The 23,684-nt window shown below is 45.9% G+C and overlaps 1 protein-coding gene across 1 annotated transcript in view; it reads right to left on the bottom strand.

The window, feature by feature from the left end:
* HEPACAM2 (HEPACAM family member 2) overlaps positions 1-23,684 on the bottom strand; it is a 72,073-nt gene that overhangs the window by 29,610 nt on the left and 18,779 nt on the right. Inside the window, exon 4 of the mRNA XM_058182746.1 lies at positions 5,451-5,744. Coding sequence (XP_058038729.1) covers positions 5,451-5,744 — 294 coding nt within the window. The remainder of the gene's footprint in view (positions 1-5,450; positions 5,745-23,684) is intronic.

Here is a 23,684-nt window from a genome sequence, read left to right as displayed (position 1 = left end):
CTTAAAAAAACCCTATCTAAAAACCCCCAAAGGCTCTTTTTTTTCGCATGCCACCTCTGTGGGTCCCAAGACCCGTCATTGAGGCCGGCCCTTGATAGTGCGGCGGGCCATTCCTGCGAGGCGGGGGCACCTCGCAGGCGCAAGAGTTCGAGTGCTGAATATCGCATAAATAGAGTATATAAATAGAGGATAGAGGCCGACGAGAGGCGATGCTGTCCGGAGTGGTCAAATGTCATACCAAGTTCAAATGGACACCCATTGACTAATGAAGATCAAATGGTGGCTGGCTAAAGATGACGAAAGCTGGAACATAGGCAGAACAACGTCCATGATGACAAAAATACTACTGCTCTGCCCAAAGCTCAGTCCTAAAATCCATGACCTGGAGGAGGTGGTGTCACTCTCCCTGACAGCGGTATCCATAGATGATTCCAAAATAGATGTTTCCAAGTGAACACGTCCAGAATAGTTACGTCCAGAAATAGAAATAGAACTCCCTGTAGGTCAGAGATCGGTCTCCAGACTTCTTCCGCGGCCATAATGTACCGGCCATAAAGTGCATAAAGTGCATAAAATGCAGATGACAACGCAGATTACAGATGATAAGGTGTTGGAGATGATAAAACACCAATTGTAATCCCAGGAAGAGCAGGCCTAATAGGCCAGGAAAACCTCAACGTCCACTCCCACTCCTATCCCACCAGGATAGTCCAAGGCCTCTCAAGGGCCGGCCACTCCCTCCTCAAGGTCCAGGTCCAATCCAAGGTCTGCCCCCTCCGCCGGGCAAGGCCTGTCCGAGGAACCTGACCAAACACCACCAGAGGGCCGGCACGATGTAAGCTGCCGCTGATGTTAACCGCGGCGAAGAGCCGGACAAACATCCTGACAGGCCGTCTCGGGCAGGGGCCACAGGGGGCCCTTCACAGCCCTTCACCCCCATGCCACTCCCCCACGTCAACCCACAGGAAAAAAACCTCGGAGGAGACCTGGGGAGCGCCTGGAGAGAGCCGGAGAGAGCCGAGAGAGCCGGAGGGCCAGGATACAGGAACCGCTGGATGATCCGAAACAGAAAAGGAGAAGCCGCGGCCTCCGCCGCAAAAGACGAGCCGCGGCCTCACCTCACGCCCAGTAACAATGGCCGCCGTTCGCAGCTTGCCCATCCTCCCGGTCGCGTTCTCGGCAGCCGTGAGTCCGAGAGAGTCCACAGACCTCTCCCACGGCTGCCGGGATGTTAATACAGCTGACCGGGGGACGCAAGCCGCTCGGCAAGCCGCCTGGGCGCCGCCATCTCCTCTTCTGTCGCCCGTTGTCGCCTCCGTTCCTCTACCGAGCCGCCATCTTGCGCATGCGCAGAGCCATGATCCATGATTTATGATGGTTGCAGTGTTCTGATCACCATTTGCAACCTTCCCAGAAACTTCAGACAAGAAAAGTCAATAGAAGTTAAACTCACTTAATGACCATGGCTAAAAGGTTGTTAATCTTGGGTGTGGTTTAGTTAACAACGGTATTGTTAAGCAATGGAAGTTCTAATCCCAATTATGGTCACATATGAAGGTCTATCTCTATCTCAATAGGTTTTCTTTCGAGCCCAATACCAGTATTGCTTCTCCTATATCAACTCCAATTTCTCTCTTTCTCTCTTTGCAATACCTAATCACACTTATAACTGATTCATATATTCACTGATTCAGATAATTTTTGAAGATTAATATACAATTGATCCTACAAGCTTTTTTTTTTTTTTTGAGACTGATGCACAAAGTTAGAAAAAAAGTCATGGAGCTTGGCTTTTGTACATCATACAGCAAAATTATTGCATAAACAAAGATGGAAAGAACTTGCAAACCCCTCCAGTGGCGGAATGGTTGATGAACATGGAGAAATTCATTGAGACTTATTTGATTAGAGAAAAAACAGTGTCTACATTTATTACTGACTGGAACCCCCTAATCGATTTGCATAAAACAGAAAAGCAAATATTTGATTTATGATTTTGGTGACTAGACAGAAAAGATTGTAGAAATAAGTGTAATGAGAAATAAATTTGTAAGTATACTTGTAATGTACTTTACTACTGTGAAGAATATTGGAAGTCATTTCCTTTTATCTCTTTTCTTTTCTACCCTGTTTCCCCCAAAATAAGACATTGCCTGATAATAAGCCCAATCAGGCATTTGAGCGCATGGCAATAAAGCCAAGTACTTATTTCAGGGTTCAAAAAAAAAAAATACAAGACAGGGAAACACAGTATTTTTCTTTGACCTTATCTTTCTTTCTTGGACTTTTATCTTTGTCTTTGATTTCTTTTTCTTTTTCCTTCTTCGCTTTATGCTAGTTTGCATTAGTTTTTTAATCTTTGTTTTTATAACTTTTAATAAAATTACTTTAAAAAGATATATTTTCTGCAGATGCACAAATTACTATTGAAGTATCCTTGATACGACAAGATGCTAGTTATTTATGACTGACCTGTTTCTGGCATCTCAGGTTTCACAGTGCAAAATAAATAAATATTTTTATAAGTTTGCTAATATTGACAGCAGAAAAATCAATAATGCGGTTAGTCATAATTTGTAAACATCTAAAGGTCATCAGTTAAAAGAATCACATTGTCATTATTTTAGTTTTCTTTTTAGGTAAAAACCTTGAGCAGAATAGATCAATTTCACTTAAAATAAAAGAGTATTTTCTAAGGGAAAGGAAATTAACGGGGAATTTTAAACTGAAATATTTAGGGTGGAGTTTTTGGTGGTTTTTTTTTTTTTGCTTTTTCTAAAGTCCATTTTTGTCGTATTTCTCTTTTACACTGAAGAGAAAAAGAACGGAATAAATCACTATTGCTAGAAATTTGAACTGTCATGCAAAAGATGTTTGACATTAGATTAGTGATATGTGGTTCAATTTTCCTCAAATTACATAATCCTTGCTTTTTTAAAATGAAGTTGATGTCAACAAAAACAAAATGATGTCACCTGCTCATAGTCTTTAATACAGTCAGCTTCTCTTATAAGAAGACTTTACTTACGAATAAAGGATAATATTTGTTGTTCAGGGTTGAACTGAGGGGTCCTTGATGCTTTCTGAACTTGGTTGAAGAGCACCAAGGACCACCCAAGGCTTGCTTGCCAGTTAAATCCAGGTTCCATTTTTTTCTGAGTTTTTCATACCCCAGAAAATACTGGTTCCTCTCTCTCCTAATCAGATAGCAAAATAATATTCCATGTGTACAACAACATGCTTCCTTTTCTAATAAGTCAGCCTGCCCAATGGTAAAGACTTTTGTTTAAAATTGCTAAATGTTCTGCCAATGCCAAACTTATTTTTGATCATTTCCTTTTTACTTCGTCTGTCTGTCTGTATACACTTGTTCAACCTAATATTGGTTTGACTATACAGTTCTAACCCGTTATTCTTTAAACATGTTTGAAAGAAAATTTCCAGGTACTATTACACTAAATCCCACTATACTATAGGCAACTCCTATTCACAAATGGCACAGAGCTTTGTGGTGCATGACACAAATAAGCTTGGGAAATGTGCTGCAAGGCATCATGCTAACTAACAGAATCACTTCAGGACTGGAATTTTACTATCAAAAGAACTAAAGACAGACTAAAGGTTGCTTCTGCAATGGTATGAGATCAGATGAATGTAAGTACCTCCCCTTAAAAAATAGTTAACAAAGTATGTTTATGCCACAGTAGGAAGGATAAGATGATGAACTATCATAATTCTATCAAAGTTTACTGATGTATTAACTGAAGACTCAGAAAAGGAGAGGAAGAAAAACTGTATGTTCTGTCTATATAAACGTATGTGTGTGTGTGTGGGGGAGACAATACAATTTGTAGATGTCTTAGGCATCTACCTCAGGGGTGAAATGCTCCTCGTTTGGACCAGGTCGCCCCATCGGGAAGCGATGATAGCAGGTGGTTCGGAGAACCGGTAGCAAAAATCCCCCCCCCGCCCCAGCTGAGCAGTGCAATCATCAGAGGGGTTTTTTTTTTTACTTTTAAAAGCATTTTTTCGTTGGCCAAAAAAATGCTTTTAAAAGTAAAAAAAAGCCTCTGATGATCGCACGGTTTAGCTGGGATTGTCAGAACCCTTTAAAAGCATTTTTTCTACAATCTCTTTAGCCAAAGAGGTTGTAAAAAAAAGCTTTTAAAAGGCTCCTTTGGTGATCCGAACTGAGTTGCTTGATCGCCGGAACCTTTTAAAAGCATTTTTTACTTTTAAAAAGTAAAAGGTTTTAAAATATGCTTTTAAAAGCTTGTAATGATCAGGCAACTCATCTGGGATCACCAGAACCCTTTAAAAGCATGTTTTCTATAAGCACTTTGGCCGAAGAAGTTGTAAAAAAATGCTTTTAAAAGATTCTGGTGATCAGGCAACTCATCTGGGATAGCCAGAACCCTTTAAAAGCTTTTTTTCTTCTGGCGATCCCAGCTGAGTTACCTGATCATTACAAGCTTTTAAAAGCATATTTTTACAACCTCTTTGGCCGAAGAGGTTGTAGAAAAAATGCTTTTAAAAGTAAAAAAAAAAAAAGAAGTTGGCCACGCCCACCCATCACTTTACATCCCCCCACCAAACCACACCCATAGAACTGGTAGTAACAAATTTTACATTTCACCTCGATCTACCTTCAAATCTCCACAGCCTTGGATGGGGCCTTTAGAGATTTTTAAAAATTGTCACAAAATTGTAATAATTTTAATAAATAATAATTAGAAGCAATCATATCAATTATATTTCACAATTATGATTTAAAATGAAATCAAATGCTTTTTCAGCAGGGATCTAGTCTATTTCTTTCTTTTAGATGCCATTGCCTTCTTTCATTAGATGAGCCTAGATGAAGGGTAATCTCTGACCATTTAGAAACAACCTGATCTTATGATTCCACAGGATACATATTGTTATATGCGGAATGTTCAAATTCTCCTTTCTTCAATGCATATGTAAAAGTTATTGTCATTTAAGACATTTCTTACCCTTGGTTGTGTTAAGACATTCTCCTAGGAACGGAAGCTAAGCAGAGGTTATCAAACATATTTCTTGCATGTCCCACATCTCAATATTATTTTTTATGTTCTGTAATATGGTTGCATATTCCCCTTTAACATCACACTGTATAATGTAGTTATTTGATGATGTTTTGCCAGCATATCAAGATTTAGGATTTATCTATTTTTATTTCAGAAGTTCACAATGGATCAATAATGACAAATCAGTTGTATATTGCTTTATGATACATTATTATATTGAGTAGTTCAAAACCTGCAAACCTCCATTGTTCAATCCCTACAGTGTCAGTAGCAGTATTGCCAATAATTAAAAATCGTAATTTCTTTTTAGATTTATTACAGCTCATTTCCCAAACTGGTATTCTCTACACTGTAAACTTATTCCTATTGTATACCTATCATTCATTCATTTATTCTTACCTTTTGGCATTACTATCACCAGAATGTGGGTTTCAACGTGGGTTTTAGTCATGTTGTTGTAAGCAGTGCATATATATTCTGTTTTCGGTGTCACCTGCTCAGATGCAATTTCAAGAAATCTTCCATATTGTACTGGATATATGGAGTTGTTTGCCTTCAGGATCCATGAATAAATGTTTGGTGGATTGGAATCTGCTGAGCAGTACAGTTGAACAGCTTCACCTTTATCAAGTGTAAACACCTTTCCTACTTTCTGGCCTTCGGCGGTATTTATGGTAAGTTCATAGGGTCCATCTTGGTAAACATCACAGTGACACAGAGAGAAAGAAAACAGATTCAACAGATCGGACATGCATATATTCTGCTTAATCCATTGCAAACATTTCAAGACTAACTGCTTGCTAAGGATAACTTCAACCCATCCCCAGCCTCCTGCAAAGAAAATCTCTGCCTGTCTTTTCTTGTCCATTACAAAACTGGAACTCGTGAAGAAATGCACACACTCAGTTCAGAACACCATTGAAATACAGAAAGAAAAAAGAATATATAGTGTTTTCTCTTGCAATTAGCAATTAGCATGAATATTTTTGATACATCAAGCTTTTCAGAGGTGTTAGCATTTATTTATTAAATAAGCCACCAATTCACTTTCAAGGAACTTTGGGCAGCTTACAACATCATAAAGCAAAATATAAAAACATTAAAAGTAACAAAAATTGGGTAAGGTAGGAACCACTGTATCAATGAGGTGGAGGTGGAGTATTCTTAGTTAACTAACCACCTGGCAGGTACTATTGGCATCATGGCATCTTTCCTTTGCTGGTCAAGAAATACCCTTCTTTTGCTTGATTGTCAGTTTCAACTATTAAACCTAGAAATCTATAGTTGTTTTTGATATAAGTCTTCACTTGTTGATAATATTTTGTCCATCTCTGGGTAAAGTTCCTAAAAAGCATTCTTCACCTGATCATTGAGAATCTTGAGAGAAGATTGTGGTTGGGTACATTGGATAGGAAAAACCATGATTTGCCTAAACCTGGTTGTTCAGTTGTCTGGATTTCATATAACACTTCGACATAAACTTTGCTCAATGTGCTTTCTCCCTCTATACTGAGATCACAATTTCTAGAATTATCGGGAAGTCTGTCTAACAAAGTATTTCAGCCACCGTTGCTAAATTAAAGCCGCCTGAAGCCGCCGCGAGTCACCTGAAGCTACCGTGCGTGCGTCTCCTAAGCCGCCATGAGTCTCCCGAAACCGCCGCGAGTCACCTGAAGCTGCCGCGAGCCACTGCGGCTGCCGCGAGCCACCGCTGCTGAATTAAAACCGCCTGAAGCCGCCGCGAATCGCCTGAAGCCACCGTGAGTTGCTGACGCCAAGCTCGAGCCCCGGCAAGATTCACCGCTGGCCGCTGCAGTTGCAGCGAGCCACACTACTGAATTAAAGCCGCCTGAGATTGAATTTTGAAGTTTCCCTCCAAAGAGAGCTTCTATTTCTATTAGATTCACCGCTGACCATCTGAAGCCGCTAAAGCCGCCGCCTGAAACCGCTGCAGCCGCTGCAGCGAGCCATGCTAATGAATTAAAACCGCCTGAGATTGAATTTTTAAGTTCCCTCCTAAGAGATTCTCGTCTGGGTGAGTTGTTGTTTTTTTAAAAAAATTCCTCCTCTACTACCTCCAGCATCTGCTATCACCATTATCACTGCTTTTAACCATCTTCGTATTCCCACCACTTCCTTCTCTACTAACTCCAACATCCGCCATCACTATCAACCACGCTGCCTCCATCATCATCATCCCCACGAACTCAAACCTCACATCCTTTTCATCTTTACAACACTGCCACCTTGTGGAAAGAATGACCACATAAAATTACAGCAAAATCAACTGTAAAAGATTGACCACATATTGACCACATATAATTACAGCAAAATCAACTGTAAAATATTAATAGAATATCAATTATGCCAGGTAGAAATTCCAATAAAAATCCAAAACGCTCCTGATCAATAGACGCATCTGCAAATAATGACCAATACGAAACTTATAACTGCAAAAATCCCATTTCAGATAACTCCCCAAACATAGACACATTTACAAAATATCATCGAATCCATTCAAGCTAACCTAGAAAAAACTATCACTAACTCTATTATATCAAACATTGAAAAAACCATCATATCAAACATTGAAAAAAACCATCATTAACAACATTCAAACAAACTTAGAAAAAAAATTACTAGCATACTTGGATGCACAACTTGATGCATGTTTCACAAACCTGGATACACATTTCACAAACCTGGATGCACAACTTGATGCACGTTTCTCAAACCTTGAAAACAAAATTATAGCTAACCTTTTCTGGTGGGAAAATAAAATTACAACTAAAATAAATGAAACCACAACTCACCAAAAACATCTCCCAATTCAACAAACATTGCCTTCTACACAAACCAAATCAAAAACATCTATCAATCACCCTAACAACGTAGAAATGCTAGTAAAAGATACAATGGAGAGAGAGAAAAAACGTCAAAATGCTATATTATTTGGTCTAGATATTACAAATGAACCAGATATTGATAAAATACGAAACATCATTTCAAATTATAAATTAACATCCTTTGACCCTAGTGAAATAACTGAAGTCTCCAGAGATGGATCTGAATTCAAATTAATTCAAATTAATTCAATTTAAGCCGCGGGCTTAAAACATACCTATTTAATTGTGCAGGACTGAGCTAGATTTTAAATTTATGGGTTTTAATTGGGTTTTATTTTTATATTTTAATTAACGGGCTTATAGAATAAGTTTTTTAATTGTTTTTATATTGTATTTATGTGTTTATGTGTTTTTTAAGTGCCTGTAAACCGCCCTGAGTCCTTCGGGAGATAGGGCGGTATATAAATATAAAAAAAATAGAAAAAAAAAATACAACCATGGTTCAATAGCACCCAAATTCTGTAGAATCATATGCAAAAATGAAACCAGCAAAAGAAATCTCATTTATACTATAAACACAATAGCCAAAAATAACCTCAGCTACAACAAACTTAGAGCTAGACCAGACTTATCATTCCTACAACGTATTAGATCCCGTGAACTTCGTTCAGAACTCAAACGATGACTAGAAGAAGGAGAAACCAACCTATATATTGACTACCATGCAGACTGCATAAAAAGAAAATCCTTCAATCAAAACCCCATCACCAAACCCATCACCCAACCCATCACCCAATCTCACTCCAATCAAAACATTCAATCATCCACCAAACAAGACATCCATCCATCTATAAATCAAAACACACATTCATCCGTTGATCAACCTGCAAATCCTCAATCAACTACCAATCAAAACTAGGTATGCAAGCCCCTTACCTCTCCTACACTTAATTCTGCAGGTCTCAAATGTAAATTATTAAATGCAAGAAGTATTGTAAACAAATTACCTGAATTTATCCTCTTATTAAACAATGGTACATTTGACATCATATTTGTTTGTGAAACATGGCTAAACTCATTCTTCACTGACTCCATTATTTCAAACAAAGAATACCAAGTCCTTCGATCAGATCGTGATCACCGCAGAGGTGGTGGAGTAGCTATTTTTTACAAAAAATCACTAAACTTAAAAAATATTCAAGTTACACATAAACTCTATCTACCTGAAACTATTGTATGTGACCTGTCCACCAATACCACACTAAGATTCATACTATGCTACAGAGCTCCTGACTACAACATCGCTCATGCAAATATGTTAACCTCACTACTAACATGGGCTACCTCTTGCCCATATCCTCTCATCTTTCTGGGACACCTAAATCTACCTTCTATAAACTGGATAACAAATGAATGTACAACAGAACCAATCCATACTACTCTATACAATGCAGTTACAAACCTAGGCCTTGAATAATTAGTAACTAACAATACTAGACTCAAGAACTGCCTCGACCTCATCTTTTGTAATAACGCAAACTCTATTTATGGACTACAAGTAAAAGAACCCTTTTCCAACAGCGACCACTGCATGATAGACTTTTATTTAAACATAAATCGTCTCAACAATAGTATTCCAAACTACAATTTTAAAAAAGCCAACTATGACCTTATAAACTATGATCTCTCATTTCTTGACTGGCATAATCTATTCTCAACCTGTATCACTACAGAAGACCACTATAAAGTATTCCTACTTGAAATTAATAAAATCATCAAACTATATGTACCACAAATCATCACCAAAATCAATAGGAAAAGCAAATTTCCCATATCAATAAAAAGCTGCAATCCAAAAAAAAATCCCTCTGGAAAAAAAACAAAAAAGGTTATGTAGCAAACTTCAAAAACCGCTACAAAAATATTTGCAACCAAATAAAAACAGAATGTAACACTTACCACACTAAACAAGAAGAAAACCTTCTACGCACCAATTCCAGTTGTCTTTTTATAATTTTGTAAACAATAAACTAAAAGAAACAAGAACCATTCCACCACTAAAAGAATCTAATGGTAAAGAATGTTCTGACGAAACAATTAAAGCAAACCTCTTTAACACATTCTTCGGCTGAGTCTTTGTAAACAGTGATGGCTAATATCCAACATTCCTCAATCGTATCAAAAATGTTAACAACGACTCAACACATAGACTCCACAGAAGAAAACAACGACCTAACACACGTAGACTTTACAGAAGATAATGTTGAAAAAGCCCTTCGCAACCTGAAACCATCATTATCTATTGGACCAGATGGACTACGTGCATACTTTTTAAAAAAACTTTCAATTAATATAGCTGAACTCCTAAGCATAATCTTTAATAAAGCCTTCAAAACTAGTTCCCTTCCAAAACTCTGGTCTCTAGCCACAGTCATCCCTATCTTCAAAAAAGGAGATCCATTCCTTGTTGAAAATTACAGACCTATCTCTCTATATTGTGTCTCATGCAAAGTAATGGAATCCATCATAAACCAATCCATTACACTCCATCTCGAAACAAACAACCTTCTCTCTAATAAACAATTTGATTTCAGAAAAAAAAATGTCTTGTAATCTACAACTTCTCCATTGCAAAAACATATGGACTACCAACCTTGATCAAGGAAAAGCAATAGATGCAATCTACATAGACTTCTGCAAAGCTTTTGATTCAGTAGTACATGATAAACTATTCCTCAAACTAAAATCCTACGGCATTTCGGGACCTCTTCACAATTGGTAAATGCCTTCCTGTCAAACAGACAACAAGTGGTCAAAATTGGCAACGCTATATCAAATCCTGTTCCTGTCAAAAGTGGTGTTCCCCAAGGTAGTGTTCTTGGACCAACACTCTTCATACTATACATAAATGATCTCTGCGACCTCGTCTCAAGTTATTGTGTTCTCTTTGCTGATGATGTCAAACTATTTAATACCACTAATAATACTTCTACCCTTCAAGAAGACCTCGACTTAATTTCCGATTGGTCTAAAACCTGGCAACTCCAAATCTCAACCAGCAAATGCTCAGTCTTACATATTGGAAAAAAGAACCCTAACATCAAGTACAAACTTGATGGACATTACCTAACTGATGACCCCCACCCGGTCAAAGATCTTGGAGTTCTCATATCAAATGACCTTAATACCAAAGCCCACTGCAACTACATAGCAAAAAAAGCCCTAAGAGTTGTAAACCTAATTTTACGCAGCTTCTTTTCTAAAAACTCTACACTACTAACTAGAGCATACAAAACATTTGCCAGACCTATTCTTGAATACAGCTCATCTGTCTGGAACCCATACCACATCTCTGACATAAATACAATAGAAAGAGTCCAGAAATATTTTACTAGAAGAGTTCTTCACTCCTCCGAAAACAACAAAATACCTTATACCTACAGACTTGAAATCCTCGGATTAGAAAATTTACAACTCCGTCGACTTCGATATGACCTGTGTTTAACACACAAAATCATCTATTGCAATATCCTTCCTATAAAAGACTACTTCAGCTTCAATCGCAATATTATAAGAGCAAAAAATAGATTCAAGCTAAATGTCAACCACTTCAAACTTGATTGCAGAAAATATGACTTCTGTAACAGAGTTGTTAATGCTTGGAACTCATTACCTGACTCCATAGTCTCTACTCAAAATCCCAAAATCTTCAACCAAAAACTGTCTACTATTAGTATTTAGTATTTATTAAATTTTTATACCGCCCTTCTCCCGAAGGACTCAGGACAGCCTTGAGATGCACCCGGAGGCTTCAGTTGGTCCAGAATGCAGCTGCGCGGGTGATAGAGGGAGTCTCACATAGCTCCCATGTAACACCTCTCCTGCGCAGACTGCACTGGGTTCCTGTTGCCTTTCGGGTGCATTTCAAGGTTCTGGTTACCACCTTTAAAGCGCTCCATGGCTTGGGGCTTGGGTACTTACGGGACCGCCTGCTGTTACCTCATGCCTCCCACCGACCCGTACGCTCACACAGAGAGGGACTTCTCAGGGTGCCGTCCACCAGGCAGTGTCGGCTGGCGGCCCCCAGGGGAAGATCCTTCTCTGTGGGGGCTCCTACTCTTTGGAATGAACTTCCCCCTGGTTTACGCCAAATACCTGACCTTCGGACCTTTCACCGCAAACTGAAAACATATTTGTTTGTTCGCGTGGGGCTTTCTTAAATTGTCTAGATTTCGAATTTTAAATTTTATTTAAGTCTTAAACTGGGGTTTTTAGATTTTTAACCATTTTAATTTTCGGCCAAATTGTATAATAAGTTTTTTAATTTACTTTTAATTGTACATTGTTTCTTTTTTACCTTGGCTGTACACAGCCCTGAGTCCTTCGGGAGAAGGGCGGTCTATAAATCTAATAAAATAAATAAATAAAATAATAAAAACAATGACAATTTACAGATAAAAACAGAAATTAAAAAACTTATTATATTTTTGGCAAAAAATTTAAAACATTTATACCGTTAAAAACCCCTTAAAATTTGTATCGAATATAAATATTAAAATTCAAACCCTTTAAAATTTTAAAATTTAAAATTCCTAAGCCAGTCCCGCGCGAAGAAACAAATACGTCTTCAGCTCGCGGCGAAAGGTCTGAAAGTCAGACAGTTGATGCAAGCCAGGGGGAAGTTCGTTCCAGAGGGTGGGAGCCCCCACAGAGAAGGACCTTCCCCTGGGGGCCGCCAGTCGACATTGCTTGGCGGATGGCACCCTGAGAAGTCCCTCTCTGTGTGAGCGTACGGGTCGGTGGGAGGCATTTGGTAGCAGTAGGCGGTCCCGTAAGTACCCGGGCCCTAAGCCATGCAGCGCTTTAAAGGTAGTAACCAGAACCTTAAAGTGCACCCGAAAGACCACAGGCAGCCAGTGCAGCCTGCGCAGGAGTGGTGTTACATGGGAGCCACGTGCAGCTCCCTCTATTACCCGCGCAGCTGCATTCTGAACTAACTGGAGCCTCCGGGTGCACTTCGAGCCCCATGTAGAGAGCATTGCAATAATCCAAGCGAGAGGTAACAAGAGCGTGAGTGACTGTGCATAGGGCATCCCGGTCAAGGAAGGGGCGCAACTGGCGTACCAGGCGGACCTGGTAAAAAGCTCTCCTGGAGACGGCCGCCAAGTGATCTTCAAATGACAACCGTCCATCCAGGAGAACACCCAAGTTGCGCACCTTTTCCAATGGGGCCAATGATTCGCCCCCATCCAGACCCGTACGGCTTCCAGGCACCGGGACAGTACTTCGATCGCTTCGTTGGGGTGGTCTGGGATGGAAAAGTACAGCTGCGTATCGTCAGTATACAGTTGGTACCTCACCCCAAAGCCACTGATGATCTCACCCAGCGGCTTCATATAGATGTTGAACAGGAGAGGCGAGAGAATCGACCCCTGCGGCACCCCACAAGTGAGGCGCCTCGCGGTCGATCTCTGCCCCCCTGTCAATACCGTCTGCGACCGGTCAGAGAGATAGCAGAACCACCGATAAACGGTGCCTCCCACTCCCAAACTCCCCAACTGGTGCAGCAAGATACCATGGTCGATGGTATCAAAAGCTGCTGAGAGATCTAATAGGACCAGGGCAGAGGAACAACCCCTGGCCCTGGCCCTCCAGAAATCATCCACCAACGCGACCAAAGCCGTCTCCGTACTATATCCGGCTTCCGGCCCGGCACGGGTCTAGATAGACAGCTTCATCCAGGTATTGGGGTAGCTGACATGCCACCACACTCTCTACAACCTTCGCAACAAAGCGAAGGTTGGAGACCGGACGATAATTTCCCAAAACAGCTGGGTCCAGGGAAGGCTTCTTGAGGAGGGGTTTCACCACTGCATCTTTCAAGGCGGCAGGGAAAACCCCTTCCAACAAGGAAGCATTTATAATCCCCCGGAGCCAGCCTCGTGTCACCTCCTGTGTGGCCAGCATCAACCAGGAGAGTCCAGTAAACATGTGTTGGCATGTAACCTCCCCAACAACCTGTCCACGTCCTCGAGAGCCACAGGGTCAAACTCATCCCAAACAATCTCAACAAGACGAGTCTCCGCCCTCTCACCTGGATCATCCCAATTTTGATCCAGACCATCCCGAAGCTGAACGATTTTATCGTATAGATAACCACTAAACTCCTCGGCACGTCCCTGTAAGGGGTCATCCCGCACCTCCTGATAAAGGAAAGAGCGGGTCACCCGAAACAGGGCGGCCGGGCGGTTATCTGCCGACGCAATGAGGGAGGAAACGTAGGAACGCTTCGCTTCCCTCAATGCCACTAGGTAGGTCTTAGTATAAGACCTAACTAGTGTCCGGTCAGCTTCGGAACGGCTGGATCTCCAGGTACTCTCTAGGCGTCTTCTCCGGCGTTTCATCTCCCTCAGCTCCTTGGAGAACCAAGGGGCTGGTTGAGATCTATGCCGGGTCAGAGGCCGCAAAGGCACAACACGGTCTAAAGCCCCAGCCGTGGCCTGTTCCCAGGCCGCAACTAGTTCTTCAGCCGTGCCGTGGACCAGATTCTCAGGGAACCGCCCAAGCTCCATCAGGAACCTCTCCGGGTCCATCAGGCTCCTGGGACGGAACCACTGTATTGGTCCCATCCCCCTGCGGTGGTGGGTAGCGGTCCGAAAGTCCAAGCGAAGGAGAAAATGATCTGACCATGACAACGGCTCTGTTGCTAAATCTCCTAAATCCAGATCATTTAACCACTGTCCAGAGATACAAATCAGGTCCAGTGTGCCTCCCCCAATGTGAGTAGGGCCATCAACTACTTGTATCAGGTCCAAGGCCATCATGGAGGCCTTGAACTCCCGAGCTGCCATCGATGACAAGCCGGTCGATAGCAAGTTGAAATCCCCCATGACCATAAGTCTGGGGGTCTCAACCGCCACCCCGGCAAGCACCTCCAACAGCTCGGGCAGGGCTGTAGTCACGCAGCAAGGAGCCAGGTACGTGATCAACAAGCCCATCTGACCCCTATGACCCCACCTCACAAAGAGGGATTCACAACCGGCTATCTGAGGCACAGGGGACTCCCTCAGCTGTAGACTTTCCCTAATAACAACCACCACTACCCCACCCCTACCTTGGGCCCTCAGTTGATGGAATGCTCAGAAACCTGGAGGGCACAGTTCGACAAGGGGAGCACCCCCCTCTGTGCCCAACCAGGTCTCCGTAATGCCCATAAGGTCCACGGACCCCTCCTGAATAAGATAACAGATCAGGGGGGCTTTGTTAACCACGGACTGTGCATTGCACAACATCAACCGAAAGCCCGAGCTCTGAGGATCCTGGCTGCCCAGGGAACGGGTGAAGTCTGAGGGGCCAGAGCACGCGATCGCTTTTAAACAGCGAGCACATGCTCCCAAAGATCGATATGGCCCCTCGCTTCCACCATATCTGACTCTCCCACTTACCATACAGATGGAACGACCCTCTAAACCAGGAACATACCCCTCCCCCCTGCCTTCGGACTAGCTGAAGTAACATCGCGAGGAGGCGCAGGAACTGGATCCCTCCTGGACAGGTTACCCCCCACACCGGTCCTTTCCCTCCCCCCCTTTAAAAAACCCTTATTTAAAAAACCCCAAAGATTCTTCCTCGACGCATGCCACCTCTCTGGGTCCCAAAACCCGTCAATAAGTCCGGCCCTCGGTAATGTGGAGGGCCATTCCTGCGAGGCGGGGGTGCCTCGCAGGCGCAAGAGTTCATGTGGCGAATAATGCATAGCATCGGCCGACAGTTGATTCCGTCCCTTTATCGGCTGAGATGTTATACTAAGATGGTTATCCGGGGCCCGGTACAAGATAGAAAAAGTAGAACGAGTAGTCTTTCATGGCTAGATGTAAAGTCCATGATATCCTGGTGGATTAACAGACTAAGATCTTAAACTATCTTAAACCAACCAGGACATAAAACACAACTGCTCTGTACCATAAACCCGAGTCCCATAGGGAAATAGTGGTGCATCCGTCGCCTCCGTCACTGTTTGTCATTGTCCCCCATATAAAAGGAAGACACGTCGAACAGAGACCACAACGCCTCCGACGTTCCTCTCGTCTCCGGCTCTATCCTCCGAGGGTGCCTGGAAATGCCATCCAAGGGGCCATCTTCATCACCTCCCGCACCTGTCCTGGCAAGACCAAGCCACTCCCCAAAGGATCTGGACGTCGAAAACTCCGCAGGTGGTCTTGCAGCTAGAGAAACAAGACAGAGATGTCGATCCAGCTGGACCACTATCTCCCTCCTGCGGCTCATCATGTCCGCTATCGTTCGTTGCTCACCCCATCTCCAGCACCGTGCGTGGCAACCGTGGGTACCAAGAGGCCAAAGACCTCACCCAACGGCCACCGAGCAGATGTTCCACCGGGCTGGAGAATTCCATCTGCGGGGGAGATGTTCCAGCAGGTCAGGGAGGAGGCCAGGGGGCGGGGTAGATGGGTAAACAACGGTATCAGCTGGGAAAACTGCACCACCCCCACGCCTCCACATGGTCATCGAGTCCACCGCTCGCCCCCGCACTCAGCGGGGGAGATGTGTTCTGTTTCCCTTCCCCCAATACTCCCAGCAAAGAGTCCGTCAGAGGCCTTCCTTTTTTTCCCCTTTTATTTACATAGATACATGTCCTGGCCACGTCTACCCACGGGCCTGCCAAGTTTCTGGAGATAACGAGGAAATTATAGATAAGGCCAGAATTACTCACGAATATATTCTTCCCTCCATGAATTAGCTTGCGCCAAATTCATTGCTTTGTCCGAGACAAAAAACCAGGAAGTCCCGCCTCCTATTTATAGTCTCTGCAGATGTCACTGCATGACAATTATGACTTGGCTTTGTCCCAACTCTTCCGCTGCTGCGCACGTCGATCAAGCCTTCGTAATCTTGCGTCCCTCCAAAACTGTTCTTGGGCGTTGCCAAATCAGAAGAAGGCCCGGGAGAATCAGGCCTTGCCGGCCCCTCCCTTTGAGTGGGTGCCAGGAGGAGAGGGCTCAAGAGAAGCAGGGCTTGCCAGGTCTTCTCCCTCATTTTCTGAATCATCCGAGTCCAGGAGTCTGGGTCCAGGAACCTGGGTCACAACACTATCCTCACCGCAGGGCCCTTCCCCGGGCTGACGATCGGGATGCGGTCGGGCTGGGTTCTGCTCATGGAAGGCCTGCACCAGGTCAGGGGCATGAGCGTCGGAGGCATCTACCCAGGAGAAATCAGTCCCGTATCCCTTCCACGCGATCAAATATTGGAAACGACCCTTTAGCCAGCGAGAGTCTCGTCGCTGTGGACTTCAGATTCCTCCGACCCGTCCTCGGCGACAGTGACGGGTGCTGTTGGGCACCGAAGGGGACTCGGTGTGGCCTCAGGAACCAGAAGGGACCGGTGAAAAACGGGGGGGATCCGCATGGATCGTGGCAGGGTCAGTCGGTAGGCTACCGGGTTGATGACTGCCTCGACAGGGAACGGGCCGATGAATCGGTGGTCCAACTTCTTTACCGGCGGTCGGACGGGAGGTGTTTGGTGGAGAGCCACACCGGTCTCCAACTGCCAGCGGGCGTTGCCGGGAGCGGCGGACCGTTTGTAGTCCTCCTTTGCCCGATTCAGCTGCTGACGTACCAACTGTTGGACCGCATGCAATTCCGTCAGGAAGGTCTGCGTTCGGGAACAGGAGAGTCCGGTGGTGCCAGAGGAAGAGCCGGATGGTACCCACATTGGCAAAGAACGGGGTCATCTGAGTAGAGGTGTGCTGAGAGTTGTTAAAAGCAAACTCCCCCAGAGACAGGTAGTCGGGGGAGTTGTCGTGTTGCTGGTTGATGAAGCAACGGAGATAGTGTTGCAGTATACCGATGACCTTCTCTGTACCCCGTCGGTCTCCGGATGGTGCGATGACAGACATACCTGCACCTCCAACGCGCCATCAGGCTCTTCCAGAAGCGGGCTGTGAACTGAACTCCGGTCCGAAACCACCCTGTCCGGTAGACCATGGAGGCGGAAGATGTGCTGCAGAAAGAGACGGGCGTTTTGCGGCTGTGGGCAGTCCAGCGGCATGGGATGAAGTGTGCCATCTTGGTGAGCATGTCCACCACCACCAGCACCGTGGTGAACCCAGAGGACGGCGGCAGGTCTGTCAGGAAATCCATAGAGATCGCCCCAGGGTCTGTCGGGTGTCGGCAAGGGCTGGAGGAGCCCGGAGGGGCCCCGTGGCGGTCTTGGCTTGCCGCACGGTACGCAGGATGTCACGTGAGGCATGTATATCATGCCGCACTGGGCCACCAAAAGGTCCGTGTCACCAGGTGGAGGGTCTTGAAGAACCCAAAATGTCCTGCTGCAGGGTTGTCGTGGCACTGGGTCATGACGAGGGCTCGGAGTGGTCCTGTGGGCACATATAATCGCCCCGAAACTTGAGTAAGTCCTCCTCCAAGGTCCAAGGAGGCGTGGGGCCCACCTCCGCTCTCCTTTGCTGCGACCAGGCGTCCTGGCGCTGCGCCTCGCACCTGGGCCCGCAAGTCCACTGGCTCCGTGCTGCGCCAAGGCTTCTGCCGGCAGCACTGTCCGTGGAGGAAGGGGTCCTTGGCGCAGAGGTACTCTGGCTTGGGACAGGGCATCCGCCCTCCGGTTGTGACCGCTGGGAATGTAGGTCACGCGGAAGTTGAACCGGGCAAAACAACGACCACGGATCTGCCGCTGGTTCAACTTCCGAGCTGTGGTGAGGTGCTCGAGATTCCGATGGTCCGTTCGGACCTCCACCTGATGTCGGGCCCTCCAGATGGTGTCGCCAAGCCTCGAATGCAGCCTTGATAGCCAGCAACTCTTTTCCCAGATAGTGTAGTTGCGCTCGGAAGGTTGAGTTTCCGGGAGTAGTAAGCGAGGGAAAAAGTGTGCCACCATTCGCCGGAGCCTGTAGCAGCACCGCTCCCAGAGCCACATTGACGCGTCGTTTCCACCACAAAAGGCCGGAGCGGGTCGGGATGCCTCAGGACGGGTTCCGTGACGAAGGCTTTCTTGAGGGCTGTGAATGCTTCTTGCTGCGGGGACCCCACGGAATGCAACCTTCTTCCTGAGGAGCTGGGTAAGTGGAGCTGTCAGTGTGGCGAAGCCGGGATGAAGGTCCGGTAGTAGTTGGCGAAGCCCAGTAGGCGCTGAACATCCTTCACCCGACGAGGGGCTTCCCAGCTACACAAAGCTTCTACTTTACATGGGTCCATGGCTATGCCCTCGGGCGAGATGATATGCCCGAGGAATTCTATGGAAGTCCGGAAGAAGACGCATTTCTCCAGCTTCGCATTGAGTTGTTGCTCCCGCAAGCGTTGCAGAACCAGACTGACGTGTCGAAGGTGGCTTTCCCTGGACCGGGAGTAAATCAGGATGTCGTCGAGGTAGATAACCACGAACCGATCCAACATGTCTCGGAACACGTCGTTCATGAAGTGCTGAAAAACGGCGGGAGCATTGGTCAACCCAAATGGCATGACAGTGTATTCGTAGTGTCCGTTTCGGGTGCCGTATGCCGTCTTCCATTTCTCCTTCTCGTATCCGCACCAGGTTGTAGGCCCCCCGGAGATCGAGCTTGGTGAAGATCGTGGCCTCCCGCAACCTTTCCAGTAGCTCCGGGATGAGCGGCAGGGGGTAGCGATTCCGCACCGTAATGGCGTTTAGCCGGCGGTAATCACAGCATAGGCGCAAGTCCCCTGTCTTCTTCTTCACAAAGAGGACCGGGGCCGAGAGAGGGGACTTTGAAGGCGGATGAACCCTCGGGCCAGGTTTTTGTCCAGGAAGTCCCTGAGGCGGCCAACTCGGGCTCCGACATGGAATACAGGCGTCCCACAGGCAGTGGTGCGTTGGGCAGAAGGTCCACGGGCAATCGTAGGGCCGGCGCGGGTAGTCGGTCCGCCTCCTTCTCGCTGAACACGCCGGGCGAAGTCCGTCAGCTCAGGAGGCAAGGTGATGGCAGCGGTGGGGACGTTCTGGCCGGCACAGGTGTGGCGGATGTGATCGACGCACTGCAGACTCGGGAAAGAGATGGCGTTCGCGACCAGGCCACCTGAGGATCGTGGGTCCGAAGCCAGGCCAACCCAAGGACCAAGGGAAAATGAAGGTCCGCCGTGACATAAAACTGGATCGCCTCCTCATGGTCCCCAATAGCCAGGCGCAAAGGCTGGGTGGCGAATTTAATGGGGCCGGGCACCAGTTCTCCGCCATCAATTCTCTCTACCCGCATCGGAGGGTCCACGGAACCACGGGACCGCAAACTGGGTCACAAAGGCCTGGTCCATAAAGTTTGTTGTGGCCCCTGAGTCCACCAGCGCATGCGCCTGGAGCCCGTCCGACTGGTTCCCCAACCATATCCGTGTGTCCAGAATCAGATGCCGAGGGGGCCCAGAGTCTACTTCCGCAACGTCCAGTGGGGGCTTAGTACGTGCCCGGCCTAGGGGTTCCCCGGGGTCGGGCCTGCTGCGCTTCCCGATTGGTCACGCTGTGATTCGGGACCGGCGGCGTGCCCCACTTCGCTTTCTGGGGCAAGAAGCGCGGTGGCGGGCTCCCCACAGTACAGGCACAATCCCCTTGGCGCCTCGGTTCCGCTCCTGGGCTGTTAGGCGAGGTCTGGCCGCTCCCAACTCCATGGGCTCTTCCGCAGCGGTTACAAAACGTGGGCGACCCTGGGTGCTGGTGGTGCAGGAAGTGGGGTGCAGATGTCGACGGAGGGTCCCGGGTGCGACGGACGGTCGCCGTTGCAGACGGGCAGCGAGGCGGAGACAAAGGGGCACCAAGTTGTCGAGGGTCCGCGGCGCCTCCACACGGGCCAGCTCGTCTTGCAATTCCTCTGAGAGTCCCTCCTGAGAGTCCACCAGCGCTGCATCATTCCAGTCAGAGTCCTGGCACAAAAGACGAAATTCGCGATGTACTCCTGCAGGGGCGTTTCCCTTGACGGAGTTCCTTAAGGCGCCTGGTTGCCGTCAGCATTCGAACGGGTCCTCATACATGGTGCGAGGTGCTGCCAAAACGCTGTTGGTCCGCCAGCAGGGGCTGTCCTGGAGCAAGAGGCGTGGCCCATCGAGCAGCCGAGCCGGAAAGAAGGTTAATCACGAAGGCCACCTTAGCCCGGTCGTCTGGGAAATCCTCTGGCCTCATAGCCATGTAGAGCTGGCACTGTCCCAAGAAGGTCGGGAACATCTCAGGCTGCCCAGAAAACTTATCCGCACGGTTATCGGGCACTGCGGCGAGGAGGAGGAGGAGGATGGGGGCTGCAGGCACATTCCTGGCAGCAAGTTGGCCTGCCAAGTGAGCCACTTGCTGCTGGAGCTGTTGATTAGCCGCTTGTAGCTGCTCTAACTGCTGCTGTACCTGCTGCTGATCCATCTTTGGTGGAAGATGTTTTAGTCAGGTCTTGGACAAAATGTTCTGTTTCCTTCCCCAATACTCCCAGCAAAGAGTCCGTCAGAGGCCTTCCTTTTTTCCTTTTATTTACATAGATACATGTCCTGGCCACGCCTACCCACGGGCCTGCCAAGTTTCTGGAGATAACGAGGAAATTATAGATAAGGCCAGAATTACTCACGAATATATTCTTCCCTCCATGAATTAGCTTGCGCCAAATTCATTGCTTTGTCCGAGACAAAAAACCAGGAAGTCCCGCCTCCTATTTATAGTCTCTGCAGATGTCACTGCATGACAATTATGACTTGGCTTTGTCCCAACTCTTCCGCTGCTGCGCACGTCGATCAAGCCTTCGTAATCTTGCGTCCCTCCAAAACTGTTCTTGGGGCGTTGCCAAATCAGAAGAAGGCCCGGGAGAATCAGGCCTTGCCGGCCCCTCCCTTTGAGTGGGTGCCAGGGAGGGAGAGGGCTCAAGAGAAGCAGGGCTTGCCAGGTCTTCTCCCTCATTTTCTGAATCATCCGAGTCCAGGAGTCTGGGTCCAGGAACCTGGGTCACAACAAGATGTTTCAACAAGTTGGAAACCAGAAGACCGGGGGGCGTAGTCCAGGGGCACAATCAGGGCGCCGATGAATGGGTGCCACCCTCAGCTGGAACACGCCGTCCCATCACCACGTCTCCACATGGCCACCTCCACATAGCCACCGATCCTCAACCGCCAGCAGGGGGGGATGTTCCAGCGAGATAGGGCCAAAAAGCCGAGAAACGCAGTCCGGGCGTAGCGGCGGAGATGGCACACGCCGCCCTCCCCCATATCTCCACATGGCCGCCGACCCCCACCGCTCATCCCTGCAACCGTCAGGGAGATGTTACAAAGAGCTAAAAGGCCAGGGGCCGTGAGGCTCAGTCCGGGGGGTGCAGTCCAAGGGGTGCAGTCAGTGACGCTGATAGACGCCGCTAATAGCACAGATGGATAAACACTGCAAAACAGCTAAAAACAGCTGAGAACATGCCGCCCTCTCACACACCTCCGCAAGGCCGCCATCTTCGCCCACCCCATCTCCGGCTTCTCCGACTCCGGGCACAGCAGCCGCGGGTCCAAAAAGGTCCAAAGACCTCACCCGCGGCCGCTGGGATGTTAATTCACCGGACCAGGGGCCGCAAACGGCAAAAGAAGCAGTAAGACGCCGCCATCAGCCAGGGATCTCAACAACCGCTGTTCCGCGTATTCAGTAAACCGCCATTCTTGAGCTTCCGCATGCACAGAATCAAATTGACCTCACCCCATTCCTAAGAGGACTATAAGGGGCGTGCATAAGAGCACAAAATTGCCTACCGTTCCTGTCCTATTGTTCCCTTCATCATATCAAATTGATATAGTTGATGCATATTTTTTTTACATATATGTATATATTTTCTTCAAAATATGTTTTATCTATAACAATTGTTTGTGTATATTGTTGTGACAAAAAGAAATAAAAAAAAAAGTAGCATAGTACTTCTGGCATGTAGGGAAGGTGCCAAATAGGTAAGATGTTCAGATGGGTAAGTTTACAAACCCCCAGGACTCCGTCAACTTCCTGACCTTCGAACCTTCCGCCGCGAGCTTAAAACACATCTATTTATTTGTGCAGGACTGGACTAGAATTTTAATTTTAATTTTAATTTTAATGGGGTTTTATCATTTTAATTGTAATTTTAAATTTTGGCCTATTTAAATAAGTTTTTTAATTAGTGTTTTTATCTTGTATTATATTTGTATTTTTATCGGGCTGTAAACCGCCCTGAGTCCTTCGGGAGATAGGGCGGTATAAAAATTTGATTAAATAATAAAAATAAATAAAATAAATAAAATAAACTGTTTGGATTCACAAAACTACAAGCAAATGTAATTTAATATTTATGAGAACCATTACCTAAAACAAACACGTATATGTATGAGTTTACATACACTTATGAAAACAGAAAAGGATTGACTAAAGTTGTATTATTTCCATTTTGTGGTAAAGCAGAGTTTATTTTAACTATGGTTTGCTTAGGAAGCTATAGACTGGGTCCACACTACACACACTACACTTTTTAAAAATCAAATGTACTAAAAATACAATTGTTTAAATTTATACAATACACTAAGCCCAAATTCCAGTTTACAAACTGCAAAAATTTATTTTATACACTGCTAATATAAAACTAAACAAACCATGTCATTGCTTAGCAGAGAACCAGGAACATGAAGAACCAGCAAAATTTTATAAATGCTGGTACAAATATGGAGGAAGTACTATAAATACGTATTGAAAAACATTAGTTTGAGAATAGCATGCAGTAAATGATATTGCTACAAGAACAGCTTGAAGGAAGAAGTGGAGTCGGATTTGCTCTACCATGTTGTTTGCT

This window comes from Ahaetulla prasina, chromosome 4 (assembly GCF_028640845.1).
Source record: "Ahaetulla prasina isolate Xishuangbanna chromosome 4, ASM2864084v1, whole genome shotgun sequence".
Lineage (NCBI taxonomy): Eukaryota > Metazoa > Chordata > Lepidosauria > Squamata > Colubridae > Ahaetulla > Ahaetulla prasina.
Note: the sequence above shows the minus strand (reverse complement) of the source record. Positions and strands in the feature narration are given on the sequence as shown.